Genomic DNA, 11,948 nt, shown 5'->3' with positions numbered 1-11,948 from the left:
GACTTATGGTATGGAAATTGAAAATTTAACAGTATTCCCTGAAAACTCCCTTCTGTCTGATCATTTCTTAATAACATTTACATTTACTCTGATGGACTACCCAGCAGTGGGGAATAAGTTTCATTACACTAGAAGTCTTTCAGAAAGCGCTGTAACTAGGTTTAAGGATATGTTTCCTTCTTTATGTTCCCTAATGCCATATACCAACACAGTGCAGAGTAGCTACCTAAACTCTGTAAGTGAGAGAGAGTATCTCGTCAATAGTTTTACATCCTCATTGAAGAAGGTTAATTATGGAGTTCCACAAGGTTCTGTGCTAGGACCAATTTTATTCACTTTATACATGCTTCCCTTAGGCAGTATTATTAGACGGCATTGTTTAAATTTTCATTGTTACGCAGATGATACCCAGCTTTATCTATCCATGAAGCCAGAGGACACACACCAATTAGCTAAACTGCAGGATTGTCTTACAGACATAAGGACATGGATGACCTCTAATTTCCTGCTTTTAAACTCAGATAAAACTGAAGTTATTGTACTTGGCCCCACAAATCTTAGAAACATGGTGTCTAACCAGATCCTTACTGTGGATGGCATTACCCTGACCTCTAGTAATACTGTGAGAAATCTTGGAGTCATTTTTGATCAGGATATGTCATTCAAAGCGCATATTAAACAAATATGTAGGACTGCTTTTTTGCATTTACGCAATATCTCTAAAATCAGAAAGGTCTTGTCTCAGAGTGATGCTGAAAAACTAATTCATGCATTTATTTCCTCTAGGCTGGACTATTGTAATTCATTATTATCAGGTTGTCCTAAAAGTTCCCTAAAAAGCCTTCAGTTAATTCAAAATGCTGCAGCTAGAGTACTGACGGGGACTAGAAGGAGAGAGCATATCTCACCCATATTGGCCTCTCTTCATTGGCTTCCTGTTAATTCTAGAATAGAATTTAAAATTCTTCTTCTTACTTATAAGGTTTTGAATAATCAGGTCCCATCTTATCTTAGGGACCTCGTAGTACCATATCACCCCAATAGAGCGCTTCGCTCTCAGACTGCAGGCTTACTTGTAGTTCCTAGGGTTTGTAAGAGTAGAATGGGAGGCAGAGCCTTCAGCTTTCAGGCTCCTCTCCTGTGGAACCAGCTCCCAATTCAGATCAGGGAGACAGACACCCTCTCTACTTTTAAGATTAGGCTTAAAACTTTCCTTTTTGCTAAAGCTTATAGTTAGGGCTGGATCAGGTGACCCTGAACCATCCCTTAGTTATGCTGCTATAGACGTAGACTGCTGGGGGGTTCCCATGATGCACTGTTTCTTTCTCTTTTTGCTCTGTATGCACCACTCTGCATTTAATCATTAGTGATCGATCTCTGCTCCCCTCCACAGCATGTCTTTTTCCTGGTCTCTCCCTCAGCCCCAACCAGTCCAGCAGAGGACTGGGCCTGGTTCTGCTGGAGGTTTCTTCCTGTTAAAAGGGAGTTTTTCCTTCCCACTGTAGCCAAGTGCTTGCTCACAGGGGGTCGTTTTTGACCGTTGGGGTTTTTACGTAATTATTGTATGGCCTTGCCTTACAATATAAAGTGCCTTGGGGCAACTGTTTGTTGTGATTTGGCGCTATATAAAAAAACCTTTACCCTGATATTCTTGATCTTTACTAAAACAAACCCTTTGAAGGCCATTCTAGGAAATCAAGTTTGACTGGAATCCGACAAATGACCTGATAAGCGTAGGGGAACAATTAAAACCGGCAAAAATCACAGCAAGATGCGCGAGCGCTCTCTTGCGTACTGCTGAAAGCCGCCGCTAGGTGTCAGCACAGTCTAAGAAATGAGGCGGTAATGTTCCCCGCTCGGTAACGTAAGGATGTGGACTGTCCCTTCCTGTTTTACAGCCGCCGTACCGACCCAGAGAGGAGCAGGAACACGGGCTCTCCGGACGGGATTATGCGTGTATTTGTGCTGTCAGAGCCGCCGAGCTGTGTTTGTGTGCGCAGGTTTGTGCTTTAGGGAAGGCGGCGATGTTCCTCGTTGGTTAGCTGCTGACAGAAGAGGCCTGCGTGTAGCCGTCGGTGCTTTGCTGTGTCAATGATTGTCCTCCCCTCACTCTCATGGCGGAGACTAAAATCATATATCACATAGATGAGGAGGAGACTCCTTATCTGGTCAAACTGTCCGTTTCTCCCGATAAAGTCACCTTAGCGGATTTTAAAAATGTCCTCAACAACCGGCCCGTCAACAACTACAAATTCTTCTTCAAATCCATGGATCAGGATTTTGGGTGAGCGGTTATGATTGTGTTCGTTCGTCTTAATTATTGTGTGTGTGTTGCTTTCAGGCCGTGCACTGTTTGTTACGTGTGTGTGTATGTGTGTGTGCACAGCGTGGGTTTCCACGCGCTTGGCACCTGCTCGTTATTGCGGCGTGGACACGCGCGTTTGAAGTGACCCACATCTGTCTACACACACGCACGCAACACGCACCCTCATTAATGTCAACGTCACATGTGAATTATGTGCAAAGTAAATGTCGAAACAATTTTGCCCCGAACGTGTGTGTGTGTAGGCTCAAGTTGTCACGGTTTTTATTGTGTTGTGTGTATTTATTATTATTCCTTGTGTCATTTAAAGAAAAAAGACCTTTAATTAAAGGACAATGTCATGTTTGTAGGAAGTTGTTTCTCCTGCACACTGGGCTGCAGGGAAATCCCAGAGGAATTCTCTGGTAAATAAGCAGCCACTGCTTGTTTTGACTAGTTAATATGCATCTTTTGCATCAAATTCCCAGGAGGAGCCAGAGACCCTGAATTTTCTATCAAATGCACATGTAGAATACAGCAACACAACAGGGCTGCCTGCAACTACGAATTGACTTAACTACCCATTAATCTGTCAACAGCTACACAATTACTGTATGGAACAGAGTTGCCCAAATTATTTATTTTGCAGGGCCTTAAATTAATCTGAATGTAAGACCACAGGCCAGTGTTGATATGTGAATTACATGCCTAAAATTACATTACATTATAATTGCATGATTATGGTGGCAGCCACTGAAAAAAGCGTGACTTTACATGATTTAGGTATGTCCATTGGTTTCACATGACCAGAATGTTTCTATATAAAATAATTTTCTTATGCATCTCAATTATTGTAAAATTGTATCCGTTGGACACATCATAATCCTGCGTAAAGAATGTACATATTTAATTCATGTAAAATCCAACAGACCTTATTATCTCAGTGACCACTCTTGCCTCACAGCAAGAAGGTCTGGGGTTCAAAGTTCACCTGTGCCTGTTCTTATTGTCCATCTGGAGTTGCATCTGGAAGTGCATCCAGCTTAAAACCTGTCAACTCAATTTGCAGAGCCACACCAGATCCACTGTGGTGATCCTGAACAGAACGGGATCAGTCAGTTAAATGTATTATATTTTGAAGATGATTAACATCCTGAATCAAAAATTCTATTTTAAAATAAAACATTACTATTTAATTTGCTTTAACAGCAAATTATTCATTTGTGGATTGTGTGTTCGTTGCCATGGTTGGGCAAAACAAAGAGAAGGTGTGTGGTTCAGAGACCCCAAATTGGAAAAATGTCAAAAAATAAAAGGAGCTTCAGTAAGTTTCTCAAAGCTGAATACATTTTGTCCATAGAGAAATAAATATTTCAAATAGTGAAGGTATTATAATCTTGTATCTTAGAAGCTAAAAGCAGTCATGGCCTAAAAGTAATTTTCAAAATAATTATGGATTATTATTCTGTTAATTGAAAAAGCAATGAACCAACTAATTGTTTCTGCTATTGTGTACACTATAGATTGTAGATGAATGAATGAATTTATTCGGCACACAGACTCAACAATAACAAAAAACTCATGAATAGGACAATTTAACAATGAACCTGTGTGAATGAAAGGGTGTGGGAAAAAGCTTATAAACACCCACCCCTTTTTCCACAAAAGTAAAATGTATATACACACATATATATACATACTTACAACAGCAAATGCCAACACAAACAGTATAAATTAATCAATAAACAAAACAACAAAAAAATCCAAACACAACCAGACAAACACAGTGCACAATCCCCAAAAACAGTAACAAAAATCTATAAACCTAGTTCAACAGATTATAACAAGTAATTGTTCTTATAGAGCCTTTTCAAGCCGTCTAAGGTACCAGATAACGTGGATTAAATGATCACCGGTGAATGTGCATTGGTTCTTACTACTTTATTAGTACATTACCCAAACACTTATAAGTATTTTGATAACCGATTAATTTTTGAAGTTGTGAAAGTGAGTGATGTCCAGTGGATGTTGAGGAAATATTTAATTTAAAAAGTGCACAGCTGAACAGACACATATTTACAATGTCAAACACAACATGCCTGCAAAAAACATAAATGAAAATGTTTACACTGTGATTTCACTTATTTGTGCACTAATTTAATTTTGTTGTGGTATTGTATGGAAAAGTGTTAGAATATTTTGTCCATCTTATTTGCACATATGTAAGAGTAACAGGATAAGAAATCTGTAATAAAATATGGAATTACGTTAGTACCACAAACTCCAGTCTCAGAATGACACATTTCATTATTTTTTATAGTAATATTATTACAGATATGTTTATTGTTCATCTCCTTGAGTGCGGGTGGGATGTATAATGATTTCTGGAGAATGATCTGATAAAATATTAGAAAATATTCAATAATTGGTTTGCCAGTGACTTTATTGAAAGGCTGAGAAAGTGTTAACAAAAAATATATTTAATTTAGAGGTTAGGCCACAGCTTCATGTAGAAAAGAGAACATTTTCATAACACGTCATAAAGAGTTTTTAAAATTTAGTTTACCCTAGTGAGTCTTAATAGCAACATCATTTTATCAAATGGCTGTTTATGAATAATACAGATAATTATATTTGTTGTGTTCTGCTCTCTTTTTAATCCAATCTTTATTGTCCTGATTTACACATCTGTGCTGGCGATTACATATTTGTGTCAGCTTCTCTCATTCCAACCCGTAGAGTCATGCACTCATTAGTGTGTAGTTTTGTTATCACGATAGGAGGAAATGCTGGCAGGCTGTAGAACCAGACGCCGTACATTTCCCTGACCTTGCGAGGGAAACTAGCTCTTCCTGGTGGCGGCTTCGACTTGGTGCGCCGCTTTGTCCTCAGCCCCGGCTTCCTGCCACTCCCGCAAACCAGGCTTGCTCACTGGGCCTCAGGTGATCGACACGCAGATTATGGAAACAAACACAGTATGTTTACTCCTTCCACATGGAGACATTGCTGCATCCACTGCTGCAGTAGGCCGACTGGATCCTGTATGTGCACCAACAGCACCTATTAAGCGAACTTGTGAATTTGGGTGTTTTGTGCTTTCACATAAGTCTGTTCATCGGTAATGATAAAAGCATTCTCCATGAGCATCCCCGTCTTTGAGTTAAGGCAGAATATTCCGGCTCCCTGAGTGCCGTATGGTACTGGCACGTTATGGAAGCAAATCCAGGCGAAGGCGCAGAGGACCGCAATGCTTTGTGGTAGCCACGCTGGCTGCACTGCATAAGAACAGACAGTATGGCTGCTGGAAAATTAGCTGGGGAGGAATAAGAACTGCTGAGCAGAGAGGGAAAACATCAAATCCCTTGCAGTTATAGACGGCGTTTGAAATGTAAATGAGCAGTTGGTGCAAGGTCCTCTGTAGTAGACCTCCTGCTGTGCCGCTAAAAACCAGCCATTTTCTTACAGCTTTGCAGGACTATATTTTTGGCCGCCATATCAGCTCTGTGAGTAAGGTCCACACATTTGATAAATCCCCCCCCAAAAAACCCACCTCAGCTCACCTCTGACTGACGTGCACAGCAGCCCTGCTATTTCATTGTTCTCTTTGGTGTTGCATGAAATGCATGTCGCTCTGGGCTGTGGCGTTTTGATGCACATAACAATGAAGGATCATGATGCACATTTTGCATGCCATTTGTTTTTCTCCCCATAATAGTCATACATTCATCAATATTTATAAGACAGGAATTAATTTCGGCTGAGTTGTTTTTGAAGTAACCCACTTGGCTCTTTCAGCGACTTCAAGGTGGTGCTATGGCGTTTTGTCATTGCCACTGGTGGTGAGTGGGTTTGAGATCTCACTATAATGCAAGTCACAGAGGCTCTCCGGAGCCGAGGAAGCAGCCAAGCTGAAGGTCTGAAAGGAACAGTCTTGTTTGTGCCTCAGAAAATCGGGGGCTGGTAAGGGGATCTTTCTTCTCCTGAGGAAGTGATGCTAAGACACTGTGTTCAGAGGACAAAAATGTGCAGCTTTTTGGCACAAATGCACCTCTGCCATTCCTAGCTTGTTTGCACTGTTTGTGGAATGTGACACAGCGGAGGATTGCACTAACACATGTGTGTCACAGCGCTAACGTTAATGCTGGTGCTATGATAACAATGATGCTATATTTCTCTGAGAGCTGCACTGTGAATGGATAAGGCAATATAATGTCAGCCTTGTATTGTGCTATGAAAATTACAGCTTAAAGGCACCATCAGCGATATGTACACAGTTATTAAAGAATCGCTCCACTTCTTCTTCCGATTCTATCTGCTGGGATGGTGAAGATTTTCCAACCACCTTTTTTAGGGTAGCCAGTAAATTTGAAAAGTTGCTGGCCCAGCAGGATGATCTTAAATGCTGTCCCTAATTCATTCATTTATTTCATGCTTAAATTGGGCTGAAACAAATCATATTGTTGACTGATTATATTATTTTTGGGCCTTAAATCTATGAATTTAAAATGACAAAAATATGAAATATTATAAATATTCCCTTATTGATACCTCCTGTGTATTTTCTGTGTACTACAAGTAGGCTTTACAGTTTTCTATTCTCAGCCACTTTTTATCCATCCATCCATCCATTTTCTTCCGCTTATCCGGAGTCGGGTTGCGGGGGCAGCAGCTCAAGCAAAGCCACCCAGACCTCCCGATCCACACACACCTCCCCCAGCTCCTCCGGGGGAACCCCAAGGCGTTCCCAAGCCAGCCGAGAGACGTAGTCCCTCCAGAGTGTCCTGGGTCTTCCCCGGGGCCTTGTCCCGATGGAACGTGCCCGGAACACCTCTCCAGCGAGGCGTCCAGGGTGTATCCGGAAAAGATGCCCGAGCCACCTCAACTGGCTCCTTTCGACGTGGGAGGAGCAGCGGCTCGACTCGAGCTCCTCACCTATCTCTAAGGGAGCGCCCAGCCACTCTGCGGAGGAAACTCATCTCTGCCGCTTGTACTCGCAATCTCGTTCTTTTGGTCATGAGCCAAATCTCATGACCATAGGTGAGGATCGGAACGTAGATCGATCGGTAAACAACATAACAAGCAACATTTTATTGCGTCTTAAAGTAAATAAATATGAAATTGGTCCCTGGATCCTTAAACTCTGGACATAAATAAACTCTACATGGTGGATCCTTGATCTCTGGACATAAATAAACTCTACATGGTGGATCCTTGATCTCTGGACATAAATAGAAATAAATAAAATCTGTAGGGTTTTTTTTTTTTTTTTAAACCCTATTTGTTTTTCGTTCCGCCCAGTTGTAAGCTACAATTGGCTCAACACGGAGCTGATCGCCCGCATCAGGTGTCAGACACAGCGGGAACCGAACCCGAGTCGACGGCTCTGTAGGAGAGCGTCTCTAACCGCTGTTCCAACAGATCGGCACAAATCTGTAGTTTTTGTCCTTTCAGACATTAATGGCATGAAAGTCTCTCCATACATCTGAGCTGAGCTCAGCTGGCTGCTGGAGTCTGCAGCCATACAGTCTTGGGCTGCCGCACATCAGGGCAGGATGTCTCATTTTTGGAGGAAAAAACATTTTGATCGATTGCAGTTGGTGGTTTGTATTACGCATTTGGAAAGAGGTGGCATTTGATTAACGGCGATTCGCTTTGAAGTTATTAATTCTGAGCGGACTCTATCTTTCTAACTTGACTCGGCGGCGCAGCGTTCAGAGCAATGGAACGGAGGACAATTCTCGTTTCTTTCTTGCAACAAGACAGTAGTCCCAGTTAGTCACTTTAATCTGCACAAAGTGACTCAGTGGCTTTGACAGGGATAAGAAGTGGAGTTGCTGCTTCTGAAGAGGACCGAAGCAAAGAACCAACGAAGCAGCGGATCGGAGCACTGCTTCATTGGTTCAAGGTTCAAAGCAGATCCACGTTGCAGAAGCGGTTGATTACAGACCGCTGCAGGGTCTGTAATCAACGTAGAGAAATTATAATTTTCCCAACAAACACCCTCAAAAACAACTGCCGCTCTGAAGGACCGATAAGGGACTCGTTAAGCAAAAAGGCTATTGTTGTTGGTGGATCGAATAATTTCTTAACGATACCCGAAAAGAATCGGTTCTCGATACCCAACCCTAATCTGCACTCAATCCAATACAATCATGGATTATAGTCATTATAGCTGGCAAAAAAAATAAATAAATCATAATGACTCATGTAACATTGCCAGTGAAATTAATGAAAACATGTCTGTTTTATGTTTGGTTTGTTGTTTGTTTTTTTATTGTTTGTTTTGGCGGGGGGGGGGGGTGTTAAGGCCCATCTCACAATGTTAAAGTGTTAAAAAGGTATTCCTGGATTTGTCCATTGTTCTGGATTGATTACAAAATGAACAGTTTTTCTTGGTCCATGTACAGTCACACCTAATATATATATTTTTCTGTATATCTACTGAAAAACTTTAAGATCAACAAACCAATACACATTACCTGGTTACATTTACTTAATTACCTGCAATGGGTGTGTTACTTCCCTAGCTTGCAGTCACTTCTTAGTTCAAGTCACTCTGTTATTACCATTAATTTACTTGTATATGAACAAGATTAAATACAAGATCAAACCCATGATCCCAAGCTACCATCTATCCATACATGTTCAATACCTGTTTACTCCAATTAAGGGTCACAGGGGGCCTGGAGTCTATCCCAGCAGTCATAGGGCGTGAGGCAGGGTACACCCTGGACAGAACACCAGGCTATCGCAGGGCCACAAAAAGACAAATAAACACATTCACACCCACACGCACACCTACGGACAATTTAAAGTTTCTGATCAACCTAACCTGCATGTCTTTGGATGTGGGAGGAAGCCGGAGCACCCAGACAGAACCCACACAAACATGGGAAGAACACACAAACTCCACACAGAAAGGCCACAGGTTGGAATCGATCTCATGACCTTCTTGCTGTGAGGCAACAGTACCAGGATTTATTCAGGTGGTCTTTGGCCCAAGGTGTACTTCTCTGCTATTGGTTCATGTGGAAATATCCTGCTGACAGGATAAGTCTCAATAACACAAAATGATTTGCTTTTTTTCTTCAAAGTGATTATTTTCTTATCAGAGTAGTTGACGAGCTATTTTTCTGTTGATCCACGAAATGGTTCTGCACTAACTCAACAGTTCATAGCTTGTTTAAATTGTTTAGGAAGTCATAGTCTGTGTCAGTACCCAGTGTAGTGAAGTCTGTTGTGTTCACAATCTTATTTGACGACAAATATTTAGCTTCCCTGTTTATAGTATCATTAGCGTCAGCACACTAAAAAGTCCATGGACTGTTGGCCGGTGTTGGCCGGCTTCTCCTCCCTCTGGTTTCTGGTTTAGGCTGTAACTGGCTATCCAGCCCTCCTCTGTCTCTAAGCATAAACAAACATGTCTAATCCTCCCCCGGTTACACAGACGTCCCACAAATGGGATATTCAGCAATCACCCAGGGCCATTATCTTGTGAAATCTGTTAGGACTGTTGAAGCTGTCGGTCAAAGAAGTCAGATCAGTAACAGCAAACCACAGCACATGTTTCTGGTTTGCATGTGTGCTTGTTATAGAGTTCACGTCGGAACAAATACAGCTGCTGATGTCAGATGGAAGCTGAAAAGAATGCAGGCAGTGCACGTTTCACCTTATGGCCCAGTCACACGGCACACGACGATTCCTGAACGAAGGGAAAAAGTAAAAAAACATTACAATTCGTTGAGAAAAGGTGGACGAAAGAGCTTTTATCACCGAACAGTCTGCGAAGCAAGAGTGCAAAAGGGACGAAAGAGGAACTTAACAAAACCGAAGCTCACGATCTCAACGAAATGCGCCTGGAGCCACTGCTGGAACAGCGCCTGAGTCCTGGAGAAACTGCAAACAGAATCTGTGGAGATGTCAGTGGACCACCTGCTCTGGTTCCTTGTTCAGAACAAAAGAGGGATCATCTCCATCATCATCAGAATCCACACTGTCTGTCGACATGATGCGTGCTCCGTCATGCTCCAATTAAAAAAAAAAAAAAAAAGTTTTCCGTGGTCACTGCTGTATCACTGTATTATGTTCTAAGACATATATATTGATTTATAACAGAAAACTGTCAAAAGGGAGAATAAATATAAATATAAGTGTAAAGATGATTGAATATATCAGAACAGTAAATTAATCAGTGCGTGTGAACGCGGGCATTGACTCCTGCGGTTATTCCACCAGCTGATCACTGATCCACAACATGAATTCTGTCTTCCAGAACAGCTCTTTATATCATCATTTTGATTCATCTGCCTGTTGCCACATGTACAGAAGGACTGGATTGTCATTCCTACACTCATATTGTTATATTTAATACAAAATAATAGGCACACGCAGAAGCTCCTGCTGCCGCTGATGCTGCATTCAAGTACCGTCGGAAATTACACAACTTTTTCATTGTTTCAAATTCAACAGTTGCTTGTGGCAAAATAATTAATTATATCCACACAAAAGATTAATTCTGGCCTATGTAATGTGCCTGAGCCCATTGAAGCTGCCCCTCCACACAGATAAAAAAATCCAAGCAAGCAGGCTGAATTTGCCCTGTAATTTCCGATGGTAAATGAACGCAGCAGCAGCCTCAGCGCTCACAAACCTGCTTCTGCACTGTGTGAAAACATTCAGCTGCTCCAACGAAGTCAAATTAAACAATAACGTTACAAAAACTACACAAACGATTAAAAAAGTCAAGAACGACAGCAAAACGAAACACAGATGAACTGAGGTTTTCGTTACCCTTCATTCAAATTTTTCAACAGTTTAAAAATCCTGACGAAGCGCCCGCTGTCGGAACAAAGCTGCGCGAAAGTTAAATGATGTCAACGACAGTCAATGAAAGTCCAGATTTCTTGTTTCGTCAGGGCTTCATCACCCTTCGTTAAGTGCCATGTGACTGGGCCATTATGTTAAACACGTCATCTGTTTTCTCCGGGGTTGTTTTTTTGCTTTGCTGATTTCATGTCTTACAGCAGGAAGAGAAGCGGGGTCATTCCATGTGAAATCATCAGATTTTCCAAAATCTTCCCAGGTCACCGACTCAGATTCTCATGATTTTTTTTTTTTTTTTTTTTTATACAAGTACCCACTGATGAACACATGCAAAATATTTCTGCTTAATTCCAAGTTTTTTTTTTTTTTAGATATAATCTTTTAATAAGAGTACCCACAATCCCATTTTTCACTCGTGAAAGCATTTTGAGCTTTTTTTCATTTTTAAAAGGCATTATCTCAGCTAAAAATGCTAATATAAAGCTGAAATTTGGAATACACCCTATTTGGGCACCCCAGATATAGTAGTAAATTTCAAAAACGGGATACAGAGCTAATGTTTCATTCTGTAGCATCACAAAAATGGCAGATTGTTCATTCTCGCAAAAAAATTACAATTTCGAAGAGCTGTACTAAAGAAGGGATTCAACTGATAATCTTCATATTGTAGAATACACATATCTGGGGTACTAGTTATATGTGTGTAAAATATTGTGGTCACAACTTGAAGGGTTTTTGAATTATTGACTATTGAAAGTCGAACATGATCATACAACCCCTGGCAAAATTATGGAATCACTGGCCTCGGAGGATGTTCATTGTT

The 11,948-nt window shown here is 41.2% G+C and overlaps 1 protein-coding gene across 1 annotated transcript in view; it reads left to right on the top strand.

Annotated features, from left to right (window-relative positions):
- The first annotated feature begins 1,848 nt into the window (after positions 1-1,848).
- dvl1a (dishevelled segment polarity protein 1a) overlaps positions 1,849-11,948 on the top strand; it is a 66,941-nt gene continuing 56,841 nt past the window's right edge. Inside the window, exon 1 of the mRNA XM_034171520.1 lies at positions 1,849-2,284. Coding sequence (XP_034027411.1) covers positions 2,115-2,284 — 170 coding nt within the window. The 5' untranslated portion in view covers positions 1,849-2,114. The remainder of the gene's footprint in view (positions 2,285-11,948) is intronic.

This window comes from Thalassophryne amazonica, chromosome 6, assembly GCF_902500255.1.
Source record: "Thalassophryne amazonica chromosome 6, fThaAma1.1, whole genome shotgun sequence".
In the NCBI taxonomy this organism is placed as follows: domain Eukaryota; kingdom Metazoa; phylum Chordata; class Actinopteri; order Batrachoidiformes; family Batrachoididae; genus Thalassophryne; species Thalassophryne amazonica.
The sequence above is the reverse complement of the archived record's forward strand: the minus strand, read 5'-3'. Positions and strand labels throughout refer to the sequence as shown.